At 40.8% G+C, this 23,092-nt stretch overlaps 1 protein-coding gene across 1 annotated transcript; it reads left to right on the forward strand.

Annotated features, from left to right (window-relative positions):
• Positions 1 to 14,730: 14,730 nt before the first annotated feature.
• Positions 14,731 to 21,455, forward strand: TRIML1 (tripartite motif family like 1). Its single transcript, XM_045454246.1, has 6 exons — positions 14,731 to 15,265; positions 15,509 to 15,604; positions 16,794 to 17,024; positions 18,264 to 18,286; positions 18,465 to 18,562; positions 20,572 to 21,455. Exons 1-6 carry the CDS (start codon positions 14,840 to 14,842, stop codon positions 21,120 to 21,122), a joined length of 1,425 nt encoding a protein of 474 aa, XP_045310202.1. The 5' UTR covers positions 14,731 to 14,839; the 3' UTR covers positions 21,123 to 21,455.
• Positions 21,456 to 23,092: the final 1,637 nt, after the last annotated feature.

The raw sequence follows: 23,092 nt of genomic DNA on the forward strand, positions 1-23,092 counted from the left end.
AAGATAGCTTAATTTTACCATTGCTGAACCTCACCTGAAAATCCTTATCCATTCTAACTATCTTTGTGGTAAAGTCAAGACTGAAAGTCAACTTGGGAAAGTTAATAATCTTAAAATGGTGTCTGTGAACAAAGATGGAGTTACAAAGATGTTTAGGCAATGCCAGGAAGTTATTTTTCCTAAGTACCTTCCCTCATTAGACTCCCTCACTAAGTCTTGCTTGAAATAAGATATAGAATGGATGGTGTGGTAGGCAGAACTCTGAAAAGGCTCCTAAAATCCTACCCCCCCCCCCATACATTCTCCTAGTTTTTCAAACACTAATCTGGATGCTGATGTGAAGGGATTTTGCACATATAATTGAGGTCCCAAATCAGCAGACCTTAGAAGTTTACCCTAAATGGGCCTGAGTTAATCAAGAGAGCCCTTAAACAGGGATGGGCTCTTTGTGGGGAGAAAGATTCTACACGAGGGATGGGTGGCTTAGGAGATGGATAGGGCATATATGGCATGGATCTAGGAATGGCTTCTAGGAACTGAGAGCCATCCTTCACTTGATAAGAAAATGGGGTCCTCAGTCATACAACAGAAAGTAACCGAATTCTGCCCACAATCTAAATGCATTTGGAAGAAGATCTCAAACTTCAGGTGAGAGCACGTCCCTGCCAACACCTTAATTCCAGCCTCATGAGATCCTGAGCAGAGAACCCGGACATGACATGCTAGATTTCTGACCTACAGAATTGTAAGCCCATAAATAGGTGTTTTCAAGCTGCTAAATTTGGGGCAATTTGCTACACAGCAGTGTAAGACTAATATAGACACCAGGGCACTGCTACTTGGTGCCTGGGAGGAGAAATAGGGTTAGAAATGAACTTTTCAGGCAATTTCTACATCTTAAGTTGGATATGGAGGACACATCAAGAATTCTGCTTTAACAAGGTTTTGTTAGACTGTTAGCAGTTAACTGTGAAATTCCAATCACAACCTACAGTAGAGTCACTAAATTTGGATCCTAAATAGAGATCTAAATATATACAAAGAATTGTAATATTTAAGAACTTGAGGTTCTAACTTCCATGCTGGTTGAAGTTAGTGGCATGTCTCAATCTTATGATTAGTAACAAGTACATATTCTTAGCAATGATTCTCTACTTTAAGAAGTGAAATCCTTCAGGGTGCGTGGGTGGCTCAGTCGGTTGAGCATCTGACTTCAGCTCAGGCCATGATCTCACTGCTTGTGAGTTTGAGCCCCCTGCATCAGGCTCTGTGCTGACAGCTTGGAGCCTGGAGCCTGCTTCAGATTCTGTGTCTCCCTCTCTTTCTGCCCCTCCCCTGCTTGTGTGCACGCGCGTGCATGCTCTCTCTCTCTGTCTAATATAAATAAACATTAAAAATTTTTTTTCAAAATATATAAAAAAAGAAGTGAAATCCTTCAAAGGGAGACTTACAAGGGATTATAACATACAGATAAAAGTTGAACTTATCCACCCATTTTTTTTAAATCCAACTATTAAATTATCTGCTTCCAGACACATGGAGCTGTTACACTGCAATGGTTTAAGAAAACAAACATTTCTCATGGTCATGGGTTAGTTTTCTAGCCTGCAGGTTGCTATCTATCAGTTTACTGAATCATGACCACAATTAAAAAATAATGACTGAGTACCTTCTCCATGGAAAAGTTAATTTGGGACTCACAGCTTATGAAACATTTTCATCAAACTCTTTCTTCCAGTGTGTCAGGAACAAGAGTTTGAAAAAAAAAATGACATAAGGAGAGTAGAGTCTAATGCAAGAGACAATTTAAAAAATAAGCTGCAACACGAAGGAGAGTACAAAGGACTAAGAGATGAGGAACTTGGTTATCCAAGGAGGTCAGGAAATCGTTCCCCAAGGAAGCTGAAGCTGCGAAGGCCGGAAGTAGGGGAGGTGCAGGGAAAGCCAGGATGCCCTGTACCCCCTGAGGAATCTGCCATTCATCTCTTGGACTCATTTTCAAGGCACTCGTTGTTGGGCAAACAGTTAAACAAATGTTTGAATTCTTCTTTAAAGTGATCGGTGTTTGAAGGGAAAGCTATTATCAAGTAGAGAACAAACACATTCTTTGTGTTTCTCTTTCCCCCTATCATCTAGATGTGCTTGGTACCAATCTTTCAAAACCTTTTATTAGTCTTTCACATGGTGTTGTCTATGGCTCCACAAGGCCTTCATATATAACACAAGTTGGGGGTAGATTGTGCCTCAAGGGCACTTAGGGTATTTGGTTTTATAAATACAAAATCTCCAAACTCAAGAAGTTCTACTTTTTAGTTTAGTCTTGTTATATAATTCTAGCAAACTTTACTACACAAAGAGCCTTATGTTTGGTCCCACTTGTAGAGTTTCTATTTCATGGAAACAGGCTATAGTTATCAATTTAATCTAGTCAGTATCTTTGACTACTTCAATGGTTTGACTTAAAACCTCCCTAAGCATGAAATTCTTGTGGGAAGTTAAGCTTATTAAGAATAGTGAACCTAGGGGCACTTGGGTGGCTCATTTGGTGGAGCAAACATCCGACTTCGGCTCAGCCTGTGATCTAGCTGTTTGTGAATTCGAGCCCCATGTTGGACTCTGTGCTGTCAGCGCAGAGCCTGGAGTCTGCTTCAAATTCTGTGTCTCCCTCCCTCTCTACCCTCCCCCACTTGCACTCTCCCCAAAATTAATAAATATAAAAAAATAAATAAAATAAAAAATAATAAAAAAATAAAACTAGTGAACCTCAAGTTCTTAAATATTACAATTCCTTGTATATATTTAGATCCAAATTTAGTGACTCTCCTGTAGGTTGTGATTGGAATTACATGGCTACTACTCCAAGCCACATTCTCTTGCACAATTTATCTACACTGAGTAGATTTCCTATGTTCAATACAAAAATGCTAAAGTCTTCGGTTAAAAAGGTACAAACCCACTAGGAAATAATTAGTTTCTTGGTTAGGTGAAGTTACATTGGGCCAAGAACTTCAGTTGGGTATGAGTGTAGAGGCTGCAGGTATCCAGGGGCCTTCGTCAGGGCCACCCAGGAACCAGAGATCATACCATGATTGATAAATCCCATCCTATGCATGTTTTTAGTTTATTTATTTTTTGCAGTTCCTTTGCAGCCTGCTTCAAATGGCAAAATAGCCAGATATGTACACCAAGATACTTCCTGAGATCTTGTCAGACACCCTGGTAGAACTCTAAAGTTTCCTACATTAGTGCCCTGGTAGCCCTTCCAGTTTTCTATTCCTGAAGATGAAGATGTACCTCCCTGCTCTTCACATACACCTATCGCTTGACAGATTTTTACACGACTTTTCCCCTTGATTCTTTAAGCGTCCTTTTCATTGAAATCTAGCTTGATCTTGATGGAATGATGTATTTTCTATATATATACAGGCATTTGTTATGTGACGTGTTTTCCTAAAAAAAAACACAACCCATCACTCTGCAAATCATACACTAAGAGCACTTTTATAAGTGTTGGAGCAGGGCACTCAATCCCTATACAACTTGAACCAGATGTTTATAAAAATATTAACCATCCTTAAAAGAAAAAACTCATGGATGAACAGCCAGAAAAAAATCTTAACAGCTTTTTCAAGGAGTAAAAATATCTGACAGGCTTGGGAAGGGTTGAGGCTGAGGAGGTAGGATGGCAAGGACAAAATGCACATAGAACCAAATAAACATCTGTAAGACAGTACCTGGTTGAACTGAGCCAGGAAGAATATAGGGTGAACTGTCATCATGGCAGTGGGTAGGTTATCTATCATATTGATGGCTTTTTCTGCATTTGTCTGTGTTAGTGTACTTAGCCTTCAACTGATTTTACTTGGAGTAAAACTTCAATGTGCTAGCAGAGTCTTATTGGAACCAATGTGACTTTCATGTTACAACTCTCTAATTTTGCATTACAGAGCATGTGGTTTCTAGCCCGACAGTTGATGTCTAGTCAGCTTGTCATTCCAAGGATGCCTGATAGCTAGTTTAATTTTGAATTTTACCTATCTTCAGTAATCACTCCATTGAGGCAGAACTTTACCAGTCTTGAGTACAGTTCAGGTCCTGGCTTTTGAGCAAACTGTTGTTTGAATGCTCGGGTAAAGGTGGAGCTAGAGCCTGAAGATGTAAATACAGCCTTGGACCCACTGAAGACTCCTCCTAGACTGGGTGTCCATTCTGATTCAGCAGACCCTAGGTATACCTACCTGCTCATTTCTCTCTTGCAAAGGATCTGCTCTCTTACCAGACTCTAAGCATATGCATAAAAGATTCAGGATTTCTTGGATCTCATTCTGAAAAGAAAATATCAATTCACTCCTCTTAGAGGTTGCTATTAGAACTATGAAAATAGAAGTTATAGCAAACTTAGACAGGAGTTACACAGTGAAAATTACTCCTAGTCAAAAAGGATCTTTTGGGGATCTCAAACCTTCATGGTTGACAGCTCAGGGATAGAAATACAATTTAAGTGTTTATCACATTAAAGACCCAAAGTATTAAGATTAAGGATGAACCTCTAGGGTGTCTGGGTGGCTCAGTTGGATAAGCGTCTGACTTCAGCTCAGGTCATGATCTTACGACCTGTGAGGGTGAGCCTCGCATCCGGCTCTGTGCTGACAGCTCAGAGCCTGGAGCCTGCCTTGGATTCTGTGTCTCCCTCTCTCTCTGCCCCTCTCATGCTCCATCTCTGTCTCTCAAAAATAATAAAATATTAAAAAAATATTTAAAAAGAATGAATCTCTGGAATTTTGAAAGATAAGACGATCTTACCTTGAAGATTCCTGTTGCCTTCTCCATGGTAAACACTGTGAGACTCATGTGCCCAAGAGAGAAAAACAAATCTCACAAAGGAGCATCTGATCTATCACATAGAACCTCTTCAGTTTCTCTTGGTTAGGATCACATATTATTAGTCTAAAAGTTCATGTCGTGAGGACTTTGCTATCTCAGCCGTCATCTCTAGCTGCAAGTTACATCTCTCACCTCATAAATATCCTTGACCTTGAGGCAGGTTCAATGTGGGCTTTCCTTCCAATTTCTTAAGAGAACCTCATGGCAAGACTTGTAACCACCTTCAATTGCAGGTGGTTCAAGTAGTGTAAGGGGATGGAACAGCTCAGCTCTTCAGCAAGGTAGATAAGAGGCAGCTGTTGTCCTTTTCCAGGAGGTAGAGAAAGATTAAGAATAGAAAAAACAATCACTCATTCCAACCTACTCTTTTGCAGGATCAGATTTGTCTTCACAATCAGCTCATGGTCACATTCTTTCATCTTCTTAGTCACTCATTCTTATTCCATTGAGAAGTTGTCTGGGGCTTTAAATCCCCTGCTCTAGACTTCTCTTAGATGCTATTCACCATCCATGTTCATACTGCGAACTCTTGTTTCTAACCCGGGGGTAGACAGATGGTTTTGATAAGAGGAAGAGTGAAAACATGACCGATTGGTCAGCCTTCAGCTGCCCTGGAACCCCGTCTTTGCAGTGTAGTTTTATTAACGGTGCGGTTCTCAAACTTCATTGCATATCAGAATTATCTGGAGACCTGTAACCATTGTGATGCCTTCATCTGTGGCCTCCTAACTTTAGAATCCAAGCGTCAGAATCACCTGGAGATCTTGTTAATGCACAGACTGCTGGGCCTCACTTCCAAAAACTCTGAATCAGTAGGACTGGGCTGGGCCCAGGAATTGACATTTCCAACAAATTCTAGGTGATGCTGACTCCAAATACTCTATTCCAATTAGGACACTAACAATTCAATCAGAACCACTAGGAAAAGGTCATGGACTTCAGGTGTCTAACTCATCAGGTGATTCACATATGCAGCTAAGTTTGAGGACTACAACTCTAAGGCTGGCAGGATTTAAAGGAGGCATGAAGGTACACCTAGAAGGAAGCTTATGTAAAACCTAAATCCTAGCCCAGCCGGTGACCACAAAATAGGTTTTGTGTCTCCAGTTGCCCTGCCAGCAAAGACTTCAGTCTTTAGGGAGTGCATTACCCCTAAAAGTCTTTCTTTAGCTTTCCTTAGTTTTTTCAGTCATCACAGCAATGTTGCCTTCCTCTGCCCCCAACCATGTCAAAGCTCTTTAGAGGCATTTAGCTCAGTTCTTACACGTGCAGTAATTTTCCTTAATGACACTTATGCAGTGCCTGGTAAATGACATGAATTCCTACAGTTCATGAGTGCCGATGGCTAGGACCCACATTCTTTCAAGTTCTCTCCAACTATTGGCACCCTAGCCTCACAGATACTTTTTAGGTTGGGCATCAAAGGCCAAGAAAGGCCTAGGGTAATGAAGGCATTACCAATTTTGTTTCTTAAGAGATTCCATTAGCTCTTTTCTATGTCCTAGTACAGCATAGGGAATAGAGTCAATTCGGTAATAACTTTGTACGGTGACAGATAAATAAAAAGGTGTGCCATAAACTTATACACCCCAAAGTAAGTGCTCTCATCTGACCCTAATCTGGGCCTGCAAACAATACATAAGCTTGTGAGAAGCGCCCCCTGGCAGTGTCTGGAGCCAGTTACCATTAGGTAGATGGGAGAAGGGGAGACTCAGCCCCATCCACTTTCAGCTGGACTTGACTGGATCCTTGCACATTCAGCAAACCTGTTTTTGGTTGCAGTTGTAAGTACCTTGAGTTTAATATTTGTGGCTGATTCAATCACGTGGAAATGGCAGTCTTGCTCTGTGGGCACTAGCATGGACTCTGAAGTCAGGCCACCTCTGTGCATCTAGGGGAAGACTCATAGTCACAGTTTGGTTTCTTACCTGTAAATGGTGCTAGAATACCCATGCCATAGGGCTGCTGGGGTATTAAATAAGTAAATACAGTAAGGTTTTGAGAATGGTGCCTGGCACAGAGCCAGAACACTCTACTTGTGTTAGCCAGCCTCGTGGTGTTTTTCCCCATAAAAATACTGGTTTATGACTAGAGATTAAGAGCCTTATGAATAAACGTTAAGATTTTCCTAAGAGAAAAGTAAATAAAAGGATGGGGATCAACATGTATATGCATAAGCATCAGTTTCCTACCTATAAAATACTAGTTTAATACGGAATGGTCGTTCATATTTATCTAATCCCCCGGGTGTACAGTATACCACCTGGAATGTGGAGAGATTTCCTAATTCCTGCAGAATTAAGTGACAGGCAGCTCGTAAAGGGTGTCCTATGATAGGAGTAGGACAAAAGCAAGTGACTTTTGCACTCTTAAGGTTTTTTATTTTTATTTATTTACTGTTGTTGTTGTGTTTTGTCTTAAGGAGGCTCCACACCCAACATGGGGCTTGAACTCATGACCCTGAGATCGAGTCACATCCTCTACCAGACTGAGCCAGCCAAGTGCCCCCTTAAGATTTTTTAAAAGATAAATCTAGCTTTATCCTTTACTGATAGTAATCCTATTCACATGGTAGCTCAAATTGTCTGTAATAATCTCAAGCCCCATAATCCTCGTTAAAAAGGAGAAAGAAGTTAGACTCTCTTAACAGTCCATCCTCACTTTAGACTTTTTATTCTTATTTGTCAGTATTTGTTTGAACGGCTTTTAAAAAGTTTTCTGTTCATATCTCAACTCATACAATTTCTCTTTGGCTTCTCTTCTTATCTCTTTAAGAGACAAAGTACATAAAACACTCAGCATGAAGCCTGGAGCAAGTACATTTTCAACAATTAACTTTGTGTAAAGCAAAGGGATGAACAATAAAAGGGTCTACTCTTGAGAAAAACAAACAAACAACAAACATCACCTTAAATTCTTGTGTAAGTGGTCCAAGCTCTGGAAGCTGACTTTCTACCTGCATGAGTCAGCAGGCATGGCTGGGTTGTGGCTTTTAACTGAGTCCAAGTAGTGACAACACCAGGCGCCTTCCAGGGGAGTGCTGGTCTCCAGGTGTTACTGGCAGGCCCAAAGTGTTACCTATAAAGAACAAGAAAAGTGAATATTTCCAAGGTGAATTGTTTTTTTAAAAACTATTTGTGAGACGGTGTGCCTGGGTTGCTCAGTCGCTTAAGTGTCCAACTCTTGATTTCGGGTCAGGTCATGAGCTCATGGTCGTGAGATTGAGCCCCGCATCAGGCTCCCATCTGAGCATGGAGTCTGCTTGGGATTCGCTCTCTCCCTCTCTTTCTGCCCCTCCCCCACTCACGTGTACACTCACTCTCTCAAAACAAAAATAAATATTTTTAAAAAAGATTTAAAAATATTTCTGAGACAAAAATAATGTTACAGTCTAGGCTTTTTGTTATGGTAATATTTTGACCCACTGTCAGATTATGTATTTTATTCTTCAAATTTTCCAAGAGTCCTTTGAAATGTACTTAAACCCTTAGTTTAAAGGTCTAGATCAAATGCCATTTCTCCCAAGTTTTCCCTGATTGTTCCAGCAAAAATGAAATCTTCCCTCCACTAAAATGCCAACATTTTAATAAATTTAAATACTACCATGTGTGCTTAAAGCACACGTCTTTTAATGCTTTGTACTTTCTTCTTTTTTGCACATATATCTCCTGCTCTCAAAGAAGAGAATTTTTGGTCGTATTTATATCACTTGCTGAGCACTGAGCTCATTGTCTATATATAATAGAGGCTCAATACCTATTAGTTACATAAAAGCTGTGTTGAAACCATAAAACCACTACAGACATTTTATTATATCACAGCTGAAACCAATCCTCTGAGATATTTTTATCCCTCAACCTGAAGAAAATCACCTCATTAATTGGTTTACTGCAAGTTACACCTCACATTTCTTTGCTCCGACCCCATTCCCCAATATTTCTTTACTGCCAAAACGTTGAAAACACATTAAGAAGTAAAACAAAAACAAAAACAAAAACCAAAAAAACCCCAAAACTATATACTTGTATACAAAAATTTATATAATAACAAAGTAAAAGTGATGCCTTCCAATTCTCCAATTCCACTACAGCAGTACGTACCCTTCCATACGTTTTCTTTCCTTTTAAATTTTATTTTACTGTGGTAAGAACTTGTAACATGAGATCCACCTTTACAAAACTTGAAGTGTACCATACGCTATTGTTAACTATAGGCACAAAGTTGTGCGAGAAATCTCTAGAACTTCTTTACCTTGCATAACTGAGACTTTATGTCTCTTCATTAACAGCTCCCCATTTTTCTCCTCTCTTGGCCCCTGGCAACCACCCTTTTCCTTTCTGATTCTGAGTCTATTTCTTTTTAAAGATTTTTTATTTTTTTTCAGTCATCTCTACACCCAATGTGGGGCTCAAACTTGCAACTCCAAGATCAGGAGTCACTTGCTCCACCGACTGAACCAGCCAGGTGTCCCTGAGTATATTTTAAAGTAAGATACTTCATGTGAGTGGAACATCCAGTATTATCTTTTTGTGACTGGCTTATTTCATGTAGTATGATGTCCTTGTGTTTCATCCAGTGCTGTCACATATGACAGGATTTTCTTTTTTTTTTAAATTATTTATTTTGAGAGAGAGAGAGAGAGTGAGCAAGGGAGGGGCAGAGAGAGAGGAAGACATAGGATCAAAAGTGGGCTCTGTGAGCCCAATGCAGGGGGCTTGAACTACTCATGAACCATGAGATCATGACTTGAGCAGAAGTCTGAAGCTTAATTGACTGAGCCACCCAAGGTGCCCCAGAATTTTCTGTTTTTCAAAGGTGGAATAATATTTCCTGTGAATATATACCATAATATCCTTTATTTTGTCATACATAAATGGACGTTTAGGTTGTTTTCACATGTTAGCTTTTGTGAATAAGGCTGCAATGAACATTGGAACATTAGTACCTCTTCAAGATCTTCATTTATTATTTTTTTTGAAAATTCTTTTACAGTTTATTTATTTTGAGAGAGAGAGGGCATGAGTGAGTGGGGAGGGGCAGAGAGAGAGAGAGAGAGAGAAAAAGAGAGAGAGAGAGAGAGAGAGAGAGAGAGTCCTAAGCAGACTTCACACTGTCAGCATGGAGCCTGACAGAGGGCTTGACCTCACGACTGCAAGATCATGACCTGAGTTGAAACCAAGAGTCGGATGCTCAACCAATTGAGCCACCCGGGAGCACCTAATTATTTTTGATGAATACCCAGAAGTGGGATTGTTGGATCATATGGTACTTCCATTGTTAATTTCTAAGAAATTTCCTTATTATTTTCCATGGAAGCCTTACCATTTGTGTTCCCACCAACAGTGTACAATAGTACCAATTTTTCCACATCCTTACCAACACTTGCCTTTTTTTTTTTTTTCTTTATATATAGTGGCCATCCTGACAGGTGTGAGGTGATATGTCATTGTGGTTTTGATTTATGCTTCCCTGATGATGAGTGACATTGAGCATCTTTCCATACACCTGTAGTTCTTTTGTGTATCTTTTTTAGGGAAATGTCTATTCAAGTCTTTATTTTTTATTGGGCAGTTCGGTTTTGTTTTGTTTTTGTTTTTGTTTTTGTTTTATTGCTATTGATTTATAAGACTTCCTTATGCATTCTGGAAATTAACCCATTCTGATACATGGTTTGTAAATATTTTCTCCTATTCCAATGGTTGCCTTTTCACTCTGTTGTTTCCTATGTAGTGTGGAAGCTTTTTAGTTTGATGTGGTCCCATTTATCTACTGTTGCTCTTGTGGCCCATACTTTTGGTGTCATATCCATGAGATTCCATACTCTCTCTATGCCTTCATGTACACACATATATTACCAACATCTTACAGCATGACCTTATTTTTATAGGAAAAAAATACACTTAGAACCTAATTTTTATTATTTATACTTAAGTTATTTGTGGGAGCAGAAATGTATTTTCCCTTAATATCATATAATGGATATCATATCATGTCAGTGTGTATATATTGATCTGTTATTTTTAAAATGGTTATATAGTATTAAGAAGAGTGATTATTTTTTTGGAAGAGCTATTATTCAAAAAAAATTTTTAAGCTCTTTTATTTATTTTGAGAGAGACACAGACAGGGTCAGCAGGGGAGGGGCAGAGAGAGAGAGAGAGAGAAAGAGAGAGAGAGAGAGAGAGAGAGAGAGAGAGAGAATTCCAAGCAGGCTCTGCACTGTCAGTGCAGAGCCCAATGTGAGGCTAGATCCCAGGAACTGTGAGATTGACCTAAGCCAAAACCAAGAGTTGGATGCTTAACTGACTGAGCCACCCAGGTGTCCCCTATTTTAATGTTTATTTATTTTTAAGAGAGACAGAGCATGAGCTGGTGAGGGGCAGAGAGAGAGGGAGACAGAATCCTAAACAGGCTCCAGGCTCTGAACTGTCAGCACAGAGCCTGACGTGGGGCTTGAACCCATGAACCTTGAGATTATGCCCTGAGCCAAAATCAGATACTTAACCGGCTAAGCCACCCTGGCACCCTGAAAAGCTATTATTTTTAAGTATATATTTATGTAAGTCCTCTTTGTAATTTATGATTAGGTATTTGATGCATGTGTTCCAAATTCTCTTTCCCAGATTGTCATTAAAAAAAATTATTTTAACCTGAAACCAATTTTACCATATATATTAATAAACTAGAATTTAAATAAAAACTTGAAATAAAAGTTATTTTATTTACTTTGCTGTATAAAAGTATTTACTTTTTATTTAAATTTATTAATCTTTTCTTTTAGGGGTGTCTAAGCTCTGAAGCATGCTTTAAAAAGCCTTTTGTAAGTAGTCTATTTTAAATTTCTATGTTACCAATTATTTCCTTTTATGATGTGCTTCATTTTTTTGGACACAATAATTGACCACATATTTAACAAATATGCTCCTTACTTGCTAAATAGATGTGGGGTGATCTAGAACACAAACACATTCAAAAATAAAATAATATAAATAAATGAAGTAAAAAAAGCAATACAAAGGGAAATAATAGGAGTATAAATTCACGACTAGAGTGGGGAAAATACACACACACACACACACACACACACACACATACATACATCTGGAACACACATTGGTATAACTTACTAGGTAGAGATCCAACTTTGTCTTTTTCTTCTTTTTTTCCCAGATGGCTACCCTCACTTGTCCCAAACCAGTTGTTGAATAATCTATCTTTTCCACACTGATATGAAATGACAGACATATTTCTAAAATCAGGCTTTCAAGCAGTATGTTTTTCCAATAAGTCCCCATCTAGTCCACTGCCTTCATCAATAAGCTCTAACCACATCTTTAAACTTTCTCTTTTTCTGTGTGCTCCAACCCTAATAGCATGTGGATGACAGTTGTGACTGTGGAGACCTTAGGGTGTATCCCTACTGTCACCTCCACAGCAGGAGACAGGTCAGAGAAGAAGCTATTTAAGCTGTTGATCTCAGAAATCATGTCTGACAGTGCAGTGCCCCAAGGGTAGGTGTAATGTATTTTGGGGTGGCTGGCCCACTCTTTGTCTACGAGTTATCTCTGAATTTCTTCATCTATGAACTAAGCTCAGTCAAATGTGTTGTGAGCGATGGTAAAGAAGTCTGCATCCCCAATTATGAGTGTGGCCAGTGATTTCAGATACCTGTCACAACATCACACCATAATAACAGCTGTCCAATTTCCTTCTGAAATATTCTAGCAATACTCACTGTATTGAGATAACTGGAAAATTTCATCCACTCACAAGTCAACAAGTGAGATGCAGTGTAGCGTATGAACAACAGAGGCCCGGTTTCCCAGTCCCAACCTGACTCATGTAGTAAGCAAGTAGTCAGGGGATCAACTCAATTTATTTGTCTCAATTTTCTTCACCATCTATACATGGTAGTTGGACTACATAATTACTTGGTTTCCAGCGAGATAAAAGACTGTGGTTGTATAACAATATAGTTCCTCTGTTTTTTCATTTACAACTTACGAATAAGTTGAGCCCTTGCTATATGCAAATAATTCTTCTAGTCACTGATGAATAAGATATGGTTATTGTATTAAGGAGTTTATTAAAGGAGTTTGCTTAGAAGAGGGACGTGGGATGGAACAGATCAGTGTGACTTTAACTTAGAACATGTCGGTTTCCCCATTCCAAATTGGAATACAGTATCTGTGATGTACCATATATCTATTGAAAGGCTTATTCTAATGGTCCTGGTCAATGTTAAAGGCTCCTTCTGGGTTTGTGTGGGAATAACACACTGAATGTAGGTGGTAGTTCATAAATCCTTTTTCCAGTAAAGGCAGTTAATGTTATTATAGATTTTATTTTTTGCAAGACCCTTACTTAAGACTAACTCCTAAAAAATACTGTGAAGCTGTACCTCAGTTACTAGGCTAGAAGTAATCTTAAGTAGTAGAGAGAAGTTTTGTGACCCCAAATTGATGCTTCCTCTCTTTCTATTTAAATTATTATAACTTGCTGTGTTACTTGTTGTTGTTGTTGTTGTTGTATGTTTTTGTAAATTCTCATTTCAGTAATTCACAAATGTTACACAAAGGACATACAATGAAAACATTTGGATTAATAACTTCAAAAGGATGAGTGTTGACTAGGAGGAAGGAAAATGGAGGAAACTTCCAGAAAACTTCTTTTTACAAAAGTTCAAGATAGGAAAACACCCAGCATCTGTTGGAGGTAAGTGGGGAAGAAGAATCAGTGGCAACCGCAAAAATCAGAAAGCAATTAATGAAATAGCATAGGTAATAGAGCCACATGGATAGTTGTCAACGCTGGCACAAGACAGGATAAGAACAAAAATAAGGTATGATTGAACTCAATGGGAGGGAGAAACTGGTTAGATTCTAAGGAAGAACTTCTAAGTTTGCACTTTTTGGCAGTCAGTGAGCGGGTCGTGGGTCATGACAAGTGCTGCCTCATGAGCATGTGGCAATACAGATTTATAGAGTAAGGCACTAATAATCTCAGTGGTCACTGGACACCATTTCCACACTAGACATTTAGTTTCACATAGGTCTGAAACTGTTTGCACATTGGATACCTGTTCAGTAAGAACTGATATGGGGTTGAAGAAGACCTAGTGAAAATAAGTGAATAAAATTATATTTATTCTGAAGTACAGTTTTTCCCCCCATTCAGTCCATAGCGTTATGGCCTCTTGAGGCAACTTCCAACAATAATGAGGTTTTTCATGCCTTCAGTGGTGGTGGAGAGGTATCATGGTCTGCAGGGCAGAGCACTAAATAGAACTCTGGTAATCCATTATACGTTTAAAGTCAGGGAATTTTTCAATGGACTTGCTCTCATTTTGTTGGGATGAATAAGATTAAATAAAAGTACACAGTACCTGATTAAGGAGAAAAATATTTTAGGCTTTGGTCAAGCACATAAAAGGGCCTATCAAGAGAAGGGATCGGTATTAAGATTTTCTGCCTTCGGTTTCTTAACTAGATTCCATTAGTGGAGTTTTCCAAAATGGGCCATATTTCCAATTCGGATATTATTAGAGATCATTATAACTTAAATCTCTGTACTGGCTCACACCAAATTACCTAACCTTTCAGCTTAAGATCAAGGTACTTGATTGTTTTTTTGGTGCTATTTACATATAATAGCCTACTCTTGAAGAAAGTCTGTTAGAAACAAGTACCCTCAGTATCCAGTATGTTGCTTGCACAGTGAGACATTCCTTAAAAGTCTGGGGTTGATGATGAACCCAGTGTACAAGGGTTCCACGTTAAGTCATAATTGGCCTTTTGTTGGGAGAGTATGTGTCAACTGGTGAAATCAGGCACAGAAGAGAGTAAGAGTTTTTCCTATTAACAACATAGAAACTGATCACCCACCTGTTACTCAAAACAATAGAACCTCAGGGAGGACTTTTCTAATCCTGGAATAGAGGCAGCACCTTGCCTTGATGTCTTTCTTTGTAAAAATGTCTACAGCAGATTTGATGGAGAATCTCAGGGAAGAACTGACCTGTTTCATCTGCTTGGACTATTTCACCCGCCCGGTGACCACTGAGTGTGGGCACAGCTTTTGTCTGGTGTGTCTCCTGAGGAGCTGGGAGGAACACAGTACTCCTTTATCTTGTCCTGAGTGCTGGAGGGCCTTGGAGAGTCCACACTTCCAGCCCAATGAGCGTCTGGGGAGGCTGGCCGGCATCGGCAAACAGCTCCGATCCCAGGTGCTGCAGAGCGAGGGCGGACAAGGCGGCTCTGGGAGAATGCTGGCAGTCGCTAAGGCTTTTTCTGATGAGCAGCAGGGTGTAAACGCTTTCTCAACCCAGTGTCATGGAATAAACAGATTGTATCCCTCCAGTGAGGCTGAGGAGCGTCACAAAGTAAGATTGGCTGCTCAATATAAATCTCAGAACACAAACCACGTTCCATCACTTATGCCCATAATATTCTCTATTGGTGACAATCATGGGTCCTGGTCTCCAGGCACCAGACCCCAAACTTGGCGTGGATCCTGCTTCACTCCTTGTGTTAGGTCCCGCTCATCATATTTTTATTGGTCCTCAAGTCGTCTTCACAACCCGGTGCTCTGCTCATTTGCCACAGAGAATTTGTTTCTATTGCAGGAGAAACTCCAGGAAATCTTAAATCTTTTGCGTAAAAAGAAAAAGGAAACTCAGGTTGTATTATCCCATGAGAAGGAGAGAGTAACACTGTGCAAGGTCAGTATCTGTCTTACTTTTGGATCTCGTATATGTTCTATGAGGGAGACTAAAGGGTTACCTAGTGAAATACTAGGCAAAAAAGACCAAATTTTCCAATCCCTGTCCTACAATATGCAGTGCCTTTACTTTGGGCTGTGTACCTCTGCTTGTCCACCTGGGAATCCCAAGACTCACTTCAAACAATTTCCCCATCCCCAGGCCTGCTTATTTTCTTTTCTTCTGGATACACCTATACAACTTGGTGGCTACCTCTATTATGGCTCTGATGATAATTATTTAAAATTACAAGTTACAGACAATAGAGGATCAAAAATCAATAAAAAGGAATAGCTCAAATGCTTTGGGGTAAAAAGAAAGTGAAAAAAAAAAAAAGATAAAATAAAGGCCAAATAATAGTTTGGTTTAGTACGTCTAAACAAAAGCTTGAGTTAGTCACAGATTTGAACGTGAGCTGTCTTGCAAAGACCTAAATGTTGAGTCAGATATTTAAAAATGTATCTGATTCTCCCAATAAATGGAGTTCTCAAAGCGGAGTATTTGTGATGTGTATCTCTATCTCTAGGATGTGATCCTATGTCTGCTTTCATTGGATATTTATTAAATAAATGAATATACACTTTTTTTTTCATATTTTTGCCCTTGCTTTATTTTGCTTTAAAAAAAATTTTTTTTTTAACATTTATTCATTTTTTGAGAGACAGAGTGTGAGGGGGGAGGGGCAGAGGCAGAGGGAGACACAGAATCCAAAGCAAGCTCCAGGCTGTGAACCACAGCACAGAGCCCAACATGGGGCTCGAACTCACAGACGGCGAGATCATGACCTGAGCTGAAGTCAGATGCTTAACTGACTGAGCCACCCGGGTGCCCCAATTTTGCTTTTTTTTTTTTTTTAAATCGTGGTATGGATCACCACCTATCATAATTGTTGTTTATATTTTTTTCCCCAGTAGAATGACAGTCTCCTGGGAATAGACATTTTGGTTTTGTTTGCTACTGTATCTATAGCACACATACCCCCTAAAATATCACACTAGCCCCCAACTACTTAATAGAATATGGATTATGTGTCACAGTGGAACTCTAGGACTTTGCTAGGACTAAAAGTCTACACAGGTATTTCTGTCACTAACTTTATTATATTGCTCCCGTGTGTGTGTGTGCACACATGCGTGTGTGTGGATGGCAGGAAGAGACAAAGGCCTGTAAGCAGGTTGTTGTGTCAGAATATGTAAAAATGCACCAGTTTTTGAAGGAGGAGGAACAACTACAGCTCCAGTTACTGGAAAAGGAGGAAAGGGAGAACATGAAGAAGTTGAGGGACAATGAGATCAAGCTGACCCAGCAAATAAGAAGCCTAAGCAAGATGATTGAGCAGATAGAGTCCACCTGTCAGCGCTCCACTTTAGAATCGTTTGAGGTAAGAATACTGGGAAAATCAATGCCACAATAACAACAACAACAACATGTCGTAGCCCATAATATTTCAAGCCATGCAAAAATAAGTGTTTATTTACCCAAAAAACTAAGTTCCAGCCCCAACATAGTTTTCCTAAAGAATTAATGTTCGAGGGGTGCCTGGGTGGCTTAGTCCGTTGAGTATCGGACTTTGGCTCAAGTCATGATCTCATGGTTCATGGGTTGGAGCCCCACATTGGGCTCTGTGTTGACAGCTTGGAGCCCGCTTCTGATTCTGTCTCTCCCTCTCTCTCTGCCCCTCCCCTGCTTGTGCTCTCTGTCTCTCAAAAACAAACATTTAAAAAAAAGAATTAATGTTCCATAGTATACAGTCCTGAAGAGGCAGAGAAAAACAAAACCCAGTAGAACAGCTATCCAAACCAAGCCTGAGGATGACTCCATTTTCTGCTGTGCCTGCCTGTCTGCAACTTCAGCTTCGTTAGTTATTTTGTTTAATGAGCATTTACTACGTGCTGCTGGCACACTACATTTCATCTTCACAGAGACCTGATGAAGTTAAATACTGTTTTATGTACTCTTGGTGATTGTAATCTACCCTGTGGGTTTACAGTAGCTCTTACTTAATAATTCAGACCTCTGGCAGTTAGGTAATTTGCCTATCAAACAGCTAATATGTAGTCGAAACGCGGTATTCTGTACTGAGCCCATATTGTTCACTGCCTTTGCTCTGTTGCCTCCCGGAGCTACTACTGCATTCTCTGGGGCCTTTGTACACGCGGACTGTGGGAGCCAGCTGCTGCTTCACCTCTGCCTCCCGGATGCCCCCCCAGAATGCTATTTAACTTAGTGATTTTCCAGCAAAGCACGCATTCCAACCGCACACAGGCTTACTCCAGCTCTCCCACTTCCCTTTTGCTGATCTTTGACTCCCTGAGGCATCGGATAACAAGATCGATGGTTTGGCTCTTTTGTCAGCATCAGGTTCTCTTGACCAAGTGTTGATATGAGGAACGGACAAGAGAGTCCAGCCATTAGGAGAACCCTCTCCTGTGCACAGGAACCCACCCTTGGAGGAAATTGGGGATTTTTTCCCCCTACCCCGTGCTCTCCCACGCAAGGTGTCCTACAGCCATGGAAAGTGGATTCTGTGAAGTTAGAAAGGAATAGATCCCAAATGGATTCTGCCTTTGTTAGAGATCAAAGGGCACAGATACTAACCCTCTTTCTTTTCTCCCCTTAGGATGTGAAAGGAACACTGGAAAGGTGGGTTTCCAGTCTGTGTTCAGTTATGTGAGACACAGGGGTGTGCTGCTGCTACATTTGTCAGGGTGGGGAGGAGAGTGTCCATGCTGTTGGGGAACATCAAGCTGGACCCTCAGCTTGGAACAGGTCCTGCGGGCTGCGCAGGGCAGACAGAGTGACTGTCTCTGCCCTCTTGCAGGAGTGAGCCACTCTTGCTCCAGTGTCCAGAGGCAGCCGCCACGGAACTGAGTCTGTGCCGCATCACTGGAATGAGGGAGATGCTAAAAAAATTCAGCAGTAAGTCAGCCTCGTTTGTCAAACCTCCAGGGATTTGCAGACTGAACTTCAGTGTGTACGAGGGTATGCAAGATTGAGCTTTTCGGCAGCTTCCTCTGACAGAATACTCACCATCTGGGTGCCAGGCTTCTAGTGAAGGCGCCGTGAGTCTGTGCGAACCCTCAGGGTGGGCTGAGGCCACAGACTGTCTGGGTTTTGGAGCCGACAGAAGCACACTTGATTGAGGGTTCGCTTACCTGTGTTTTCGAAGGATTCCTGGCACTTCCTTTGTTTGTTTTTACTGTCCCATTTTGTCCATTTCATCCCCTTGCATGCGCACACGCACACTCGCACACACACACACACACACATACCTCCTCAGGGGTTTCTGCATTTCTACCTCTGTTCTTGTGAGGGTAAAAACTACTTAAATTCTTAATCTCAATGAGGCAACATTCAAGCTATCCTTTTAGAATGCTCTAGATATTTAGGCTAGCTATCGTGAAGAGAATTCAGCCTTCATTTTTAACTTTTATCTTGTTGACAATCTGGCCTTCAGAGGAAGGTCTAACGGGCTTTGGATTCAGTAGATACTTGATAAGTGCCAACTATGTACCTGGTACTATGCTATTAAACTCTCAGCTTTCTTATAGTGATAAATAAGACAGACCTGCCTTTGCTTTTACAGAACTTTCAGTGGAACTGAGGAGACAGACATTAATCTTAAATAATTAGTGATGATTAGAATTTGATCTATAAATAAAAGTATGAAATTACATGGTAGGGGCACTTAATCTTGTCTGAGAGGCCATTGAAAGTTGGAAGCCTCTTCTCTGACCTCCTCTCAGAAGATGGGAAGGAGGGGTCTCTCACTGGTTCACAGTGTACTTATCAACTGGTCACAGGTGGTTTCACTAATCTCACAGGAGGCTGCATTTCAGCATGACATAATGAAAAATGCTGACTGGGAATTGCTATTCCAACACTCAGTAACTTTGTAATCTTGGACAAGTTTCCAAACCTCTGTGAGCCTCAGTTTCCACTTTTGTAAAACTGGGAAGGGACGCGTGGGTAGCTCAGTTGGTCAAGCGACTGACTTTGGCTCAGTTCATGATCTTGCAGTTTGTGAGTTCGAGCCCTGGGTCAAGCCCTGCGTCGGGCTCTGTGCTGACAGCTCAGAGCCTGGAACCTGCTTCGGATTCTGTGTCTCCCTCTCTCTCTGCTCCTCCTCCGCTCATACTCTGTCTCTCTTTCTCAAAAATAAACAGTAAATAAATAAATAAATACAATGGGGGGGAAAATGCCACGATTAAATGAGATATTGTACAGAAAATGGTTGGCACCTAAGGAGAAGTCCAGAAAGGATAGCTGCCTCTATTTCTCTCCCACCCAAACTGAAGAATCAGAAGGAGCCTTGGCTCAACTGAATACAAATGACAGAGTATGCCCCGTGTGGATAAATAGCTCTGAGTTTTAAAGCTATGCTGTAAACAGAAACCTGCTATTCTATTCCATTCCATTATATCAGCGATTCCTCTCTCTCTCCTCTCAGGCAGGCTAAATATCACTGTCCACATGACTCTCTTCTGTTTCTTTTCAGAGATTTGCTCTCAGTGTTTGTGAAACAGTGAGAGAAGGGCTCAGAGATTCTGTTCTCAGCGAAACAAAACTCCTCACCACACTCACCTAAATCATATTTAAAAAAATTTTTTTTTCAACGTTTATTTATTTTTGGGACAGAGAGAGACAGAGCATGAACGGGGGAGGGGCAGAGAGAGAGGGAGACACAGAATCTGAAACAGGCTCCAGGCTCTGAGCCATCAGCCCAGAGCCTGACGCGGGGCTCGAACTCACGGAGTGCGAGATCGTGACCTGGATGAAGTCGGACGCTTAACCGACTGCGCCACCCAGGCGCCCCTAAATCATATTTTTAAAAATAGAACTGGAAACTAAGAATTTAATTAAAATTCCACATATGTAAAAGGGTTTTCAAGAATGTGAGAGGGGTTCATTCTTTTCTCCTCTTGCAGCGGACATAACTCTGGATCCAGCTACAGCCAATGCCTATCTTGTCTTGTCTGAGGATCTGAAAAGCGTGAGACATGGAGGAATCCGACAGCACTTACCCGACAACCCAGAACGATTTGACCAGTCTGCAACTGTGCTGGGCACTCAGATCTTCACCTGTGGGAGACACTACTGGGAGGTGGAGGTGGGCAACAAGACCGAGTGGGAAGTGGGCATTTGCAAGGACTCCGTGAGCCGAAAGGGCAATCTCCCGAAGCCACCTGGGGACCTCTTCTCACTTATAGGCTTAAAAATTGGAGAAGATTATAGTCTTTGGGTCTCATCACCTTTAAAAGGTCAACACGTCCGAGAGCCTGTGCATAAGGTTGGCGTTTTCTTAGACTACGAGTCTGGACACATAGCGTTCTACAACGTGACAGATGAGTCCCTCATCTACAGCTTCCCTCCAGCCTCTTTCCAAGAGGCTCTCAGGCCGATCTTCTCCCCTTGCCTCCCAAATGAAGGGACGAACACGGGCCCTCTTACCATCTGCTCACTGAACAGTTATGTCTGAGGGACATGCCCCCGAGCCTTCACCAAGGATGAGGTCTAAGACCAATAGATGATTATTAATTAAGATGATTTATGCATTGACACTATCAATATTGGGTGATCTTAAAGGAAAGCCCCTGAAAAGGCTTTCTGTTAACTTGAGCCACAATCAACGGCCAAGTTGGACAATCAACTTTCAACACCATAGAAGGCTAATCAAGTCCTGTCTTTGACCAAATTCATTATCTAGACTGTCCTGCATACACGCTGGTCACTGAAAATGTAGAGAAAGAATTAGCCCCTATTATCCCTGATCCCATTGTCATAGGCCAGTTTTATAAATGTATGTCATGTTTTTGAGTGTATTTATTTATTTGACTCTAAAGAACTCTATTTTTTATATTTTTTAATATTTTTAATGTTTATTTTTGAGAGAGAGAGAGAGAAAGAGCGAAAGACAGAGCACGAGCGGGGGAGGGGCCGAGAGAGAGGGAGACACAGAATTGGAAGCAGGCTCCAGGCTCTGAGCTGTCAGCACAGAGACTGATGGGGGGCTCGAACTCATAGACAGTGAGATCATGACCTGAGCCAAAGTTGGACACTTAACTCACTGAGCCACCCAGGCACCCTAAGAACTCTGCTGTTTGAATGTCTTTGCTCTATGTGCAGAGCTCTGCATGCTGGGACAAGACTGACTCCTCTGGGTGGGAGCAAGTGCATGGGTTCTCCTTTCCAGGGTTGGTGAGAGGGACTCATGACTCAGCCTCCACTGAGAAGTTGCTTTTCTTTCCATTCCATGGGGCCTGGAGTGTCTGTACTCGGGAAGGCTTATATGTTCAGAATACTGCAAATTTAGGTGTCAATATCATCATTATCCTTCATGTTTACCACAACCACAAGAGGCTGGAACCTTCTGTGAATATGTTTAAAGATCACAGAACAAAGTCTCTATTCAATAAATGTATCAATGCTATAGGTGCCAAATGACTTTACTGAATTTTTTATAAGGTTATTTTATGTGTTTTTGCTACTTGCTATAAGCAAAAGGCTTTAATCACTGGAAGGTGAAATCAAGTTTACTTATTCCATCCCAACACGTGAGGATTTGGGAGAAAGTTCTGTGAACCGACCTTCTCTTGGCTGCCCATTCTTAGTGCTCTGTCCCTGCAGGTTTTTTGTTTGTTTGAGTCCTTCCTTGCTTGCATTGCAGAATGGCACCAATCACAGAGGGTACCCCTTCCTGCCTCTTCCCACTCACGGAAGACACTGCCCATGTTTTCAATCTCAGACAAGAAAATTGATAGGATTTAACCCTTACACAACTGCATGATTATTAAGGAACATGTTTAACATAGATTTTTGTCTTTAAATTAGAGACTCAGTTGGGCAAAAAATTGATAATTGAATCTGTTAATTAGCACAGACAACCAGAGGGAGGGAGCTAAGTGGGGAGAGAGGATAGGTAACTGGGTTTACTGTAAGGTTGGTATCCACCTTTCTCACTCATCTAGATCTGCCTTCTCTTTCAAACCTATGCATTTTTATCTTGTGCCCTCACAGCATCGGAGCAGATCTGAACTAGACTTTGGGTCCCGAATCGTGCCCTTTTCTGTTCTCTGTGTTCGCTCTTTGCATTTTCACCCTGACACCACATACACTTAGAGTCCAAGAACTCTAGTGATGGAGAACCAATCACACTCTCTTTGAACAATTTGTTCTGTTCCCCATTTTTTATTTTATTAAATTTTATTTCTTGATTTATCACCTCAAAAAGCTAAGGAACAAATTATGAATAGCAAACACCAAATATATTTGGTCTACAGCTTTCTCAATTACAAAAAAAACCCCACATTGATTTTTTATAAATGAATATAAAGGTCGTATATTTTAACTTAGTACGCATTACATTAAATTGTGGTGTAAGGTAATAGCTCCTTTTCTTTCCCTTTGTCCCAAAGGGGCTGGTATTATCAAGGAAAACAGCCTACTTTT

Source organism: Leopardus geoffroyi, chromosome B1, assembly GCF_018350155.1.
Source record: "Leopardus geoffroyi isolate Oge1 chromosome B1, O.geoffroyi_Oge1_pat1.0, whole genome shotgun sequence".
NCBI classification, from domain to species: Eukaryota; Metazoa; Chordata; class Mammalia; order Carnivora; family Felidae; genus Leopardus; species Leopardus geoffroyi.